At 42.6% G+C, this 13,793-nt stretch overlaps 1 protein-coding gene across 1 annotated transcript in view; it reads right to left on the bottom strand.

Annotated features, from left to right (window-relative positions):
• Positions 1–4,810: 4,810 nt before the first annotated feature.
• LOC112228965 (neurexin-2) overlaps positions 4,811–13,793 on the bottom strand; it is a 222,495-nt gene continuing 213,512 nt past the window's right edge. The window contains 2 exon segments of the mRNA XM_042309468.1: positions 4,811–7,673; positions 12,857–12,941. Of these exon segments, the coding sequence (XP_042165402.1) occupies positions 6,847–7,673; positions 12,857–12,941 (912 nt within the window). The 3' untranslated portion in view covers positions 4,811–6,846.

Here is a 13,793-nt window from a genome sequence, read left to right on the forward strand (position 1 = left end):
GCGATGAAACTCTGATGCTATGGCTTATATCTGCACAGTGGTACATGTATTCGTTTGTATAGAAAGACATCCTCCAAAGGTAAAATAGTCTTGGAACTAACCTGCTAGTCACCCAGAAGCTGACGCTAGTTTATGAAATGGCTCAACTTACTTGACACTGGATGTTACATTGTCATGTGACAGTTCAGTTTAGCTAGTTGGATAGACAAATTAGATTGCATACCTAACACTAAATGAATGCACATGACATTTGAAAGTATCCCTGAAGATGCCAAGTCATGTTTATGCTGTCATTATGGTGGCTGTGTGCAGGGGGTGTTTGTAGGATTTGAAGACACTGGGTGGGGGCTTAGCCAAAAACCAGTAGGGGGGTCCGGGGGCATTTCCCTCTGGCAATTTGTATTATTATTTAACAGCATGAATTCGGTGTACTTTGAGATAATCATTGAGAGATTAGAACATTGAGAGATTAGATGTTGTTCAGGTAACTTGAACCTTCCCACATTGCCAGTACTCAATTACAGTTGCTACTTTGGGTCTCTCTACTCTGGAACACTTTCTACTCTCTTCTCTGGAACACTTTCTACTCTCTTCTCTGGAACACATACAGTACATCTAAGTGTATTGCAAAAAAAACACTGAACAACTTCAAACATAGATTCTGACCTGTCCAATGAGCCAAACTGATTAAATAATCCCACAGTACCCAATCAAATTGTATTTATTTATATAAAGCCCTTTTTTATCAGCCAAACACCCTCTCTTTCTCTCCCTCTCTCACACACACTTTTGTGGGGACCAAACAATTGATTCCCATTCAAAATCCTATTTTCCCTAACCCTATCCCTAACCCTAACCCTTAACCTAACCTTAACCCGAACCATAATTGTAACCCTAACCCTAAACCTAACCCCTAAGCCTAAAATAGCCCCTTTCCTTGTGGGGAATGGTGAAATGTCCCCATTTGTTCCCCATAAGGATAGTAAAAAACAAACACACACATACGGACGCGCACGCACACACACACAGTGCAGTGATTTGAATCTATTAAGCAGCTTTAAGTGATACAGTCTGCATGCTCACCCCTCCTCTGCATTCTGCATTCTGTGTCTTGTCTAGTGTCTCTCTCCATCATCTATTATTTTGTTGCTCTCTTTGCGTCTGACCGGTGTATCTCGCTCCATCATATCCTACTCTTCTGTTGCTGTCTCTGTGTCTTGTCTGGAGTGTCTCTTTAGTTTTGCAATCCAAAACAGTCAAGGGGATACTGGGGTAGCTGAACTCGTTTTGGGCCAGTGTCTGAGTCATCTAAATTATCCTCTTCCCTACCATTTGCCCCTGGCTGCTGCTGTTCTAAATGCTCCACTGGCCTGTTCCACTGGCCTGCTGTTCTCATCTGTCCTCCCCCTTGGCTCATCTAAAAGGTAGAAGTGCAATGTTGTTAGTTTTACAGGGTGATTGCACTTCCTGATTTGGCCTTGTTTTAGATTTGGTTCATGAAGAAATGCTAGGGGCTATGACTGAATTCAGATGTGAGTTGGTTTCAGGGTATGGTTTGATGTGGGTGTTTCATGAGTCTGTTCACAGGTGAGAAGAGTCAGTGGTGAAAAAAGTACCATATTTTCATACTTAAGTAAAAGTAGAAAAGGCCTCAAGTAAAAGTAACCCAGTAAAATACTACTTGAGTAAAAGTCAAAAAGTATTTGATTTTAAATATAAGTATCAAAAGTAATGTCATTGCTAAAATATACTCAAGTATCAAAAGTAAAAGTACAAATAATTTAAAATTCCTTTTATTAAGCAAAGCAGACGGCACAATTTTCTTGTTTTTAAATGTATGGATAGCCAGGGACACAATCCAACACTCAGACATAATTTACAAACAAAGCATTTGTGTTTTGTGAGTCTGCCAGATCAGAGGCATTAAGGATGACCAGGGACGTTCTTTTGATAAGTGTGTGAATTAGACAATTTTCTGTCCTGCTAAGCATTTAAAATGTAACAAGTACTTTTGGGTGTCAGGGAAAATGTATGGAGTAAAAAGTACATTATTTTCTTTAGGAATGTAGTGAAGGAAAAACTACTTTAGTAGTACTTTAATGTATTTTTTACTTAAATACTTTAGCCACTGGGAAGATTTAGCCAAATTACTTCGCCAATTAGCTTCAGTCGGCTGGTGTGTGGGACCTGACTTAGACTTTGGATAGCCTATCTCCGGGCTATACAATAAATTACACAATGCAAATTAGACACTATTTTCATGTTGGACACCTTTAAGTTTTCTCATTAAATGCATTCAATATTTGTACATTCATTTCTACAGTTTATCGTTGGTTTGAGGTTTTAAGCTATTGGAATTGTAATATATTGTCCCATGTACATTGTGTAATTTACCGATGGGCCCTAACTAGCCCCATAGGGATATCCAAAGCCAACCCATATTTACCACATGTATTACGATTGGGTAGCGTACAGCTGCACTCCGAATTTATGATTACTCGTGTGCTGCCAGCTGTGGGCATGTGGGCAGGTTTGAAACAAACCCAACCTTCATTTACATTGTGATGCAGTTATGACCACAAGTCTCAAAAAATTGAGTTTCGTACAAGACTAACTTTATAATCAAAATGATCCTATTTACACTTTGTAGTCAATTTTGACAGTAGAATAAATGTTTCTGACTCATATTGATGCCACATAGTCTCTTTTCTAAATGAGAAGTTGGTTTTTAGGGGCAATTACTCTTGTAAGTCACTTAAAAACTGACACGACCAGGGAACTCAACTGTAAAGAAAAATACAAGTGTCCACATAGCAGCGCAGCACCACTCCAAACATAACAGATAAGAAGCTACAGTACATAGCCCCTAGGTTATATGAATATAAAGTGACATGAGCCAAAAACAGACCTGTAGAATGAAAGAATTCATAAGACCTCTATGATTCATTGAATTTTTTATTTAAAATTTTACCCCTTTTTCTCCCCAATTCCGTGGTAGCTACTATCTTGTCTCATCGCTACAACTCCCGTACGGGCTCGGGAGAGACGAGGGTTGAAAGTCATGCGTCCTCTGATACACAACCCAACCAAGCCGCACTGCTTCTTAACACAGTGCGCATCCAACCCGGAAGCCAGCCGCACCAATGTGTCGGAGGAAACACCTGGCAACCTTGGTTAGTGCGCACTGCGCCCGGCCCGCCACAGGAGTCACTGGTGCGCGATGAGACAAGGACATCCCTAACGGCCAAGCCCTCCCTAACCCGGACGGCGCTAATTGTGCGTCGCCCCACGGACCTCCCGGCCGCGACCGGTTACGACAGAGTCTGGGCGCAAACCCCGAGTCTCTGGTGGCACAGCTGGCGCTGCAGTACAGCACCCTTAACCACTGCGCCACCCGGGAGGCCCCATGATTCATTTAATTCAATCAGTTCTACCAGCCAATGTGAGTTTTTTAGATTACATAACATTTGTGAACACATAGATTAAGGGCCTATGTATTGACAATGTTTTGTTCACCTTCAAGCTGGCCATCTTTTTCCCTCTCTTTCTGGCTGCCCTCCCCCACACATGATATACATGAAGTACACAATGCAAGGAAATTCTTACTTGCAGGTTAACCTCTCGACAATGCAACAACAATAGAAAAAGTAGTTTCCTAGGTGAACAAAAAGGGTAATAAAAATAAAAGTTCAATTAAATAATTTCACCAATTTAATGATGGGCAGGTTCTTTACAAATAGTTACATGGCCTATATGGAAATATCCAACATGAGCCAAGCATGTTTAACTGTCGAATGGAATAGGTTATAAGACCTCTACGACTCATTTCATTTAGCCAGTTCTACCACCTCAACATTGCTCATTTTAAACAGGGTTAAATATAATGTTGTATTAAATTTCAGCTTCAGTCCACAGGGGGGCACTGTGTCACTGTCAGAAGTGTGCTTCAGGTAGAAAAAATGTCTCATCTCTTCGGTCTCAGCTAGCTAGCCAGCCAGTAGCTACCAAACTAGCCAGCCAAGCTAGCTACAGAAACTAAACCCATTTAAATACGCTCACTGGAAATAAACACTTTTCCTAATATCATGACTTATATCAAACATCCCAAGCTTGCCCATTCACTAAATATACTGTTAATTAACTGTGACTGGCTTTAGGATGCTGAGCGCTAACGCTAGCATATCAGCATTAGCCAACTGAGGGAGACTAGCTAGTTAGCTACCACCAACCCTGCACAAACCTGTGGCTAACTCTGCTGATGCACTTTGCCTTTCTAGCTGTTTTGCCCTTTCCACCCCATTCACTGCATCCTCAACCTGCTTGCATTTCTTTGCCTCTCTGTCAAAAGAAAGATGATGCAGACTCTGACTGAGTAACAGGCATTTTGCTGAGTGATGACATTGACATCTATCTGGTGCTGTAGGGGAGGGGTCAAGGGATGTGAGTGGTCCACTGCTTTGTGAAATCTCCACCAATCACAGCAGGCACTGCGTCACTCCAGGGGCTTCTTTCTAGTGCAGTATATTGGATTGTTTATTTTTGTTATTAAAAAGTGCCATTCTTTTTTCTTTTTTATCGTGAATAGCGCAATTGATGTGTGGTTATGCAAACTCATCACACTGAAATGTAACAAAAAATTAAATAACAATTTTGGACCATAAAGGTTCAGGACTGGACCAAAAACATCCAGGGTTGAAGCCCCGGAAGCCCCGGCCTAATGACGCCACTGGCTGTGTGTAGTAGTTCAAGTGCCACCCATTCATTTGATGAGGCCTTTGCACCCATAAAAAAGCCACACAACACAGGAGTATACGAAGTATATAACCAATTGTATTTCCCCTCTGTCAATGTACTGTACACATATTAAGGTTAATTTCACAGGAACACTTTACAATATCATTGAGTTAGGACAGGGATATACTCTGAGAAGTTTATGTTAAATGGCACGTCATAAAAAAACAAGATGAAATTACAGGAATTGAAAATGTAAACATGATACAACAGAGAGAATGGCAACAACAGACAAAGATAGCCAGGTTTTTCAATGTACATGAAATGAAGAAATGAATCAAAAGAGTGCACATCATCCTTTGTGTTTTCTCTTGATACGTTTACATACAATCACTAACCTGTCCTTAATGGAAATGTCATGTTATTCAACATTGCAAAAAATAAAATACTTATAATGTGTCTCTGTAGTCAGACAATGGTGTCTCATCATAGACAAAATGCTCCCTTTCATCTGTATCGGATTAAAAGGAAACTTTTTTTTTTTTAAACGGAACTGCAGGAATGGTAACAAGAGAAACACACAAGTATCTGAGAAGTAGCTATACAATTCACAAACCTTCAATAGTTCATCTCACAGAACAGTCTTTTATTCATGGGTAGAAAAACCAGAATACATGTTTGGTTTGCTTTCAAAGGTAACACAGTATTTATCTCTCAAAGAGATTTTTCTACTGTTTGTGCCTTTCCAGTTTTTTTTTTGTGTGCCAATTTTGTAGAAGGAAAGCGAAAGCCAGCCTCTTGACACAAGCTTGGACATGTCCCCCCCCCTCCCACAGGAACAACCAGAAAAAGTTATTCAAAAGTGACTGTGTCCTGCAGCTCCCTTTCATATTCACTGTCTCTACTTCCTTCATAGGGGGATCTGGCTGGAGTGTTGACAGTGGTAACCGTGGGGGCAGAACATCTCTCACATGTAGTATCTTTTTCATGTCTGTTTCCCCCCGTCTACTCCAACAAACACAGAAGCAATGCTTTTTCAAACCCAAGACATCTATACATACAAATATGTTTACAGAGCAATGTCTTTGCTACAGTAGCGTTTTGCTTTTTGAGATTTGTTAAGCTTGAGGAACTTGTTCCTGGATGGAATGAATGACACTGTCGGTTTGGTGATCTCTTCTCACACAGAGATGAGAGAATCCAGCTCATCTCATCCATCCAATGGTATGGGTTTGTTGGCTAAATTCTGCTGTGAACTGGTGTATTCCCTTTGAAAACCTGTATTTTCCCAAAAGGAAACATGGTTCAATGATATTGGACCATTAACATAGCACCATGGACAACCAGAGAGATAGACAGAGTTGAAAGCCGTTTTACGTGGGATAACACAAAATTGGGTCGGCTAGTCTGCAGAGAAGGTGGGTCACCCAATCTCCAAATATGGGTATGGCTTTAGTTTAATCTAGTAAACTCTACTGGGTTGCTCTGTCCTTATCTACCATAATGACCATTCAGTACACACTGATACCGCTGACTTCATTACATGATGAACTGACATTCATGCAAACCTGGTTCTATAGTACAATGGTTTAAACTGAGTTTTCACTGGGAACCATAACCATACAGTTGATAGATATTGGTGCTATATACAAACACAGCAAAATGGATATGCTTCTTATCCTGTATGAAATGGTATGTTATCCAATACAATATTTGGTATGTGATACAAATTCTCAAAGCATAATTGAACAGGAATTGTGGAAATACTGATCGCAAATTGGATTTTCTTTTTTTTGTGTGCCACAAATGTAACAATTACACCCTACACTTTGGATATTTATCTAGAGGATAATGTGGAAGTGAAATTCTTTGTGAGAACCCCCTTTCCATGATTTTCCTCTATCCCAGTGTACCCCAACAGTCCCAGAGTACCCCCAACAGCACACATCTTTGTTGCTGCCCCGGACAAACTCACCTGATTCAACTGATTGAGGGCTTGATGATTAGTTGACAAGTTGAATCAGGTGTGCTTCTCTGGGGTATTCGAGGACTGGAGTTGGGAAACCCTGCTCTAGCCTATCTCTCTCGTTCTCTCCTTCTCTATCCATCCCTCTCTTAGACATAATACTCTTTGTCTTTGTTCTTCTTGCCCTTGGTTACTGTCTTAGCTACTGCAGCTGTGGTTGTGCTTGGTGTCTTCTCTAGCTTGACCATGGCCCCGTTGCCCTCGGAAACTGGGTTGCTGATGAAGTTGTGTCCCTGGTCCGTCTGGTAGGAGCCCTCATCACGGTTGCGGTACTTGTACATGGCGTAGAGGAGGATGAGAATGCAGAGGGCAGCAGCTGCCACAATGCCAACCACCATCCCTGTGGTGCTACTAGACTCTCCGATCCTATCCACCAGGCCGGGGTGCATGACCTTCTCACCAGGGGCTGTAGGGTCGGCTGTGGGCACATGGGGGAAATTGGGGGGGTAAGTTAGTCCAGGTGTATACCGGGATGACGGAGGGGCAGGGGGCAGAAGCACCTGGTCACGGGTGTTCATTTTGCCCGCAGGGATGTGGAGCTGGTCAGGGTTGGTGGTGGGAGCATAAGGAAGGGGGCGGGGATTATGGGGTTTCTGTGCCCCGCCCTCACCAACGGCGGGGGGAGGAGGAGGATGCAGGACTGTCCTATCAGTGACCAGAGGGGAGTTTTTGTAAAAGTCCTCATCATCTGATTCCGTCATCTCCCCAGAACCGAAGGCCGAGACCTCCACAGGGTCACCGCAGTCCTCCTGATCCGGGGGGCAGGGAGGGTGAGGGTTGGACAGCATCAGGGACACTTTGGTGGTCTCAAGTGGGGACAGGGAGGTGGGAGGAGGGGGGATAGCAGGGTAACGGGTGGCGATGGATGGGGGCTCAAGGGAATCCACTGTTATTATAGGCAACACTAATTCACCTCCTAGAAAAGAAAAAGAGAGGGCAGGAGACACACATTAGAGGAGCATTAGGAGACCCCAGACACGAATAATGAACAATTGTGCTCATTACATTACAAACACAATGTGCTCATTATATAGCTACAATGTTCCAAATCATGTAATATTACGCCATCTAGGGGCAAGATAATTAATATGGAAGATATTTAAGTATACAGTATTATCTATAATATGGATTTGCTTACAAGATCACATTTCTGGACATCTCTTAATAAAAATAAAAAAAGACAGCAAACCATGGGATAAGGTCACTTACGTACATCAACATATTGCCACATGATTTTTGCATGAAGAGAAAAAGAAATTCAAAAACAGCTGCATAACATTGATATTCATCCTTGATAATTTGATTTGCAGTTGCAGATGGATGTGTGCATGCCAGTAACAATATTTGCTAGTTTACTGAGGTTGAACATCCTTGATGTTGATAGGAACATAACCACACCTCCTCAAGCCACCTCAACAAAATGACCCCCAAAAGATTGAGACAAATATCAAGGTTAGGAAGACAACGAAAACAAGACAAGGGCCCGATTCACCTCTACTGACAGTGTCATTGATAAAAGGGAGTGTCAGGGAGGGGCAAGAGGATAGGTGGAGAAAGAAGGCTCATGACAATGACCATTTGTCTGGATAAATTGTGACATCTTATAGGGCAAACTAGCGACAAGTAAAGGCCAATCGTCTATCATGATCTAATGTCGCTTTTGAAACTCTTGAAACATTTGCATGAAAACAAGCCTTTTATCACACAGGCGAGTAAGAAAATACGACCCCTTCGTACATCACAGGAGGTTTGTGGCACCTTAATTGGGGATGACAGGCTCGTGGTAATGGCTGGAGCGGAATTCCTGGAATGGTATCAAATACATCAAACACATGGTTTTCCAGGTGTTTGATGCCATTTCATTTGCTCTGTTCCAGCCATTATTATGAGCCGTCCTCCCTTCAGCAGCCTCTTGTTTCGTACAGTTGAAGTCGGAAGTTTGCATACACCTTAGCCAAATACATTTCCGGACATTTAATCAGAGTAAAAATTCCCTGTCTTAGGTCAGTTAGGATCACCACTTTATTTTAAAGAATGTGAAATGCCAGAATAATAGTAGAGAGAATGATTTATTTCAGATTTTATTTCTTTTATCACATTCCCAGTGGGTCATAAGTTTACATACACTCAATTAGTATTTGGTAGCATTGCCTTTAAATTGTTTAACTTGGGTCAAACGTTTTGGGTAGCCTCCTTGCTCGCACACAATTTTCAGCTCTGCCTACAAATTATCTACAGGAATGAGGTCAGGGCTTTGTGATGGCCACTTCAATACCTTGACTTTGTAGTCCTTAAGCCATTTTGACACAACTTTGGAAGTATGCTTTGGGTCATTGTCCATTTGGAAGACCCATTTGCAATCAAGCTTTAACTGATTGTCATGAGAATTTTCAATCCCAATGATAATAACTATCAATCAATAGCTTTGACCAATCCCAGAGGTTTGAAAGACTATGGGTGTAATAATAATTAGGCAAAGACTCAGCTTATGCAAAAGATTAGTACCGTTTATTCAGAGAACGTTCTAAAGTCCATTATACAAAGAAATCAATTTTATAGCTGCGCACATACTTCCACACAAACAGTAGGTGAGTTTTATCCTTCTCCATAGTTCTCACCACTGTGTATCACTACCCAGCCGACAACTCCATTCCCCTGAGATTAGGGTAACCTTGAAAAGTACTCCCTATGCCATTTCTTCGGCACTGTCACGTTCTGACCTTACTTATTTTGTTATGTCTTTGTTTTAGTATGGTCAGGTTGGGTGGGTTGTCTATGTTCGTTTTTCTATGTTGTGTTTTGTGTTTGGCCTGGTATGGTCCTCAATCAGAGGCAGGTGTCGTTAGTTGTCTCTGATTGAGAATCATACTTAGGCAGCCTTTTCCCACCTGTGTTTCGTGGGTGATTGTTTTCTGTTGAGTGTTTGTATCTGCACCAGACATAACTGTTTTGGTTTAGTTTGTTCACTTTGTTGTTTTTGTTCAGTGTTCTATTACTTTATAAAAAATATGGACACTTACCACGCTGCGCATTGGTCCTCACCTTCTTCCACCGCCAACGGCCGTTACAGAATCACCCACCACCAAAGGACCAAGCAGCGTGGTATCGGGCAGCAGCAGAAATCTCAGGACTCATGGACATGGGAGGAGATTCTGGACGGAGAACGACCCTGGGCACAGGCTGGGGAATATCGCTGCCCCAAGGCAGAACTGGAGGCAGCGAAAGCTGAGAGGCGGCGATATGAGGAGGCAGCACGGCAGCGCGGCTGGGACGAGAGGCAGCCCCAAAAATATCTTGAGCTGCCAGAGCCGCCCGTCTGTCCTGAGCTGCCAGAGCCGCCCGTCTGTCCTGAGCTGCCAGAGCCGCCCGTCTGTCCTGAGCTGCCAGAGCCGCCCGTCAGCCAGGAGCTGTCGGAGTCGCCCTTCACGTCGGAGCTGCCAGAGTCTCCCGCCGGTCCGGTGCTGCCGGAGTCGCCCTTCACTCCGGCGCTGCTTGAGTCTCTCGCCTGTCCGGTGCTGCCGGAATCTCCCGTCCATTCGGGACCCGTTGCTAGGGTCCCCAGTCCGAGGTCAGCGGCGAGGGTTGCCGCTCGAATGTCGCCACAGAGGCGGGTTAAGAAGCGGGTAAAGACTATGATGGAGAGGGGTCCACGTCCCGCGCCAGAGCCGCCACCGCGGACAGACACCCACCCAGACCCTCCCCTATAGGTTCAGGTTTTGCGGCCAGAGTCCGCACCTTTGGGGGAAATACTGTCACGTTCTGACCTTAGTTCTTTTGTTATGTCTTTGATTTAGTATGGTCAGGGGGTGAGTTGTATATGTTAGTTTTTCTATTTTGTGTTTGGGCTGGTATGGTATGGTATGGTCCTCAATCAAGAGGCAGGTGTCGTTAGTTGTCTCTGATTGAGAATCATACTTAGGCAGCCTTTTCCCACCTGTGTTTCGTGGGTGATTGTTTTCTGTTGAGTGTTTGTATCTGCACCAGACATAACTGTTTCAGTTTCGTTCGTTCACTTTGTTGTTTTTGTTCTATTACTTTATTAAAAATATGGACACTTACCATGCTGCGCATTGGTCCTCACCTTCTTCCACCGCCAACGGCCGTTACAGGCACACACATACAAGTTCAAATCCTAAGCTACGCCTTGCTCAGACAGTCTGTGATTTTCCACTATACAGATACATTGTTTAATCTAATTCTGACTAAAACTACACACATCATAACATTATAATTTTATGATTCTAATCAATTTCATACAATTATAAGGTTTCAGAGTGGAATTATGTTATCATTATCTTTCAACATATACATTATTTTATGACTGATGTCTTGAGATGTTGCTTCAATACATCCACATAATTTTCCTGCTTCATGATGCCATCTATTTTGTGAAGTGCACCAGTCCCTCCTGCAGCAAAGCACCCCCACAACATGATGCTGCCACCCCCATTCTTCACGGTTGTGATGGTGCTCTTCGGCTTGCAAGCATCCCCCTTTTTCCTCCAAACATAATGATGGTCATTATGGCCAAAAAGTTATATTTTTGTTTCATCAGACCAGTGGACGATCATTGTCCCCTGTGCAGTTGCAAACCGTAGTCTGGCTTTATATGGCGGTTTTGGAGCGGCCTTTCAGGTTATGTCAATATAGGACTTGTTTTACTGTGGATATAGATACTTTTGTACCTGTTTCCTCCAGCATTTTCACAAGGTCCTTTGCTGTTGTTCTGGGATTGATTTGCACTTTTCACACCAAAGTACATTCATCTCTAGGAGACAGAACGCGTCTCCTTCCTGAGCGGTATGACGGCTGCGTGGTCCCATGGTGTTTATACTTCCGTACAGATGAACGTGGTACCTTCAGGCATTTGGAAATGTCTCCCAAGGATGAACCAGACTTGTGGAGGTCTCCAATTTGTTTCTGAGGTCTTGGCTGATTTCTTTTGAATTTCCCATGATGTCAAGCAAAGAGACACTGAGTTTGAAGGTAGGCCTTGAAATACATCCACAGGTACACCTCCAATTGACTCAAATGATGTCAATCAGCCTAAAGCCTAAAGCATGACATCATTTTCTGGAATTTTCAAAGCTGTTTAAAGGTACAGTCAACTTAGTGTATGTAAACTTCTGACCCACTGGAATTGTGATAGAGTGACTTATAAGTGAAATAACCTGTCTGTAAACAACTGTTGGAAAAATGACTTGTGTCATGCACAAAGTAGATGTCCTAACCGACTTGCCAAAACGATAGTTTGTTAACAAGAAATGTGTGGAGTGGTTGAAAAACGAGTTGTAATGACTCCAACCTAAGTGCATGTAAACTTCCGACTTCAACTGTTCATGTAATACATTTCATGAGTAACCCTAGTAATGAATGTGACTACAATGAAGCCCTGCTGCATTTTGCGCGATTTGGCAAGCGAAAGACTAGAACGTAGAAGAGGAAATGTGCCTCTGTCTGTTTCAGAGCCAGGTGTGCCACAGATCTGTCCAACCCTACTCCTGACCTTCACCATAATGGCCTTTCAGACTCTGCCAGGACATTTGTGTCTTTGCAGCTTGTCTTTGACAGCTCACACTGGCCAGGGCCAGGCAGGCAGTAGTGAAATATGGAGCAGAAGCAGTGATAGCTGTAGGAATAGGAAGATCAGTCATCCACAAACACCAGAACCTTCTATGAGCTTGATATGATGAACACTGCCTCCGACAACCAAATGTAGACCTAAATGACGGCCTCAGCTATCCCCCCCGTTTGTTTCTTATTTTGTTTATGGGAGTGCACAAGGATAGCATGAGATCTTCTCATCTTGAGATAAGATCTTGCTAGCTAGTGGCAGTAGTGAAATCCCCCCTAACAGCGAGTTCAAAGCAGAGGTAGTAGCCGAGGAAAAGACGAGCGATGAGAACAGACAAAATTACAACTTTGAAAGTAGCGATAGGGCTAGACCAAGGCTACATTTGGTTTTATCCATGAGCTCATTAAAACTAGCCTATTGGTCCCTAGTGTAGGAAGACAGTAGGTGATCCTAGGAGGTCCTATTCCCTCCTAGGGCCTTGGTATGACACTGAACCCCAGGCCAGGGCTGACAGACAGACTCACCTGTTCCAGGCTCACACTCCTCCAGGTCCTCGTCATCACTGGGACACTCAGCAGAAGCCACCAAGATGTCATCCGAGTTCTGAGACTGAGGAGAAAAAGAGGACACAACGTTGGCGCTTTGTTATCTATACAGTATTCAGTCTCTTTCGTTGTCAACGTCGAACATTAATAAAACAATAACACAAAGTAAACCCCTGCAAAATAAAGCCTTGCAAGTGAAACTTCATTACTTGAGAATACTTCAGGAAAACTCAGGCTGGAGTATTGCACTCCTTGCTGTTTCCACCAGGTCAATATTAGAAAAACAGTTCATTATGGGCCAGGGTTCAATTTCACAGTGCTAGTTTCATGATGCAATGATTGTGCTCAAACAGAATCATCCATTTTTTTTTCTTTCCTACTACCTTCTGTACCTAGACATACATTTATATCCCAGACATATACATAAGCTACATAAATATCATATACAGTGAGCTCCAAAAAGTATTGGGACAGTGAAATTTTTTGTTGTTGCTGTTTTGAAATGATACAATGACTATGAGGTTAAAGCGCAGACTGTCAGATTTTATGAGGGTATCTTCATCTTTATCGGGTGAACGATTTAGAAATGACAACTCCTTTTGTACATAGCCTCCCCATTTTACCAAATGGGACCAAAAGTATTTGGACAAATTCACTTATGTATATTAAAGTAGTAAAAAGTTTAGTATTTGATCCCATATTCATAGCACGCAATAACTACATAAAGCTTGTGAATGGATGCATTTGCTGTTTGTTTTGATTTGTGTTTCAGATTATTTTGTGCCCAAAATAAATTCATGGTAAATAATGTCATGTGTCATTTTGGAGTCACTTTTATTGTAAAATAAGAAAAAAATATGTTTATAAACACTTCTATATTAATGTGGATGATACCATTTGCACGGCTAATCCTGAA

This window comes from Oncorhynchus tshawytscha, linkage group LG30 (assembly GCF_018296145.1).
Source record: "Oncorhynchus tshawytscha isolate Ot180627B linkage group LG30, Otsh_v2.0, whole genome shotgun sequence".
NCBI classification, from domain to species: domain Eukaryota; kingdom Metazoa; phylum Chordata; class Actinopteri; order Salmoniformes; family Salmonidae; genus Oncorhynchus; species Oncorhynchus tshawytscha.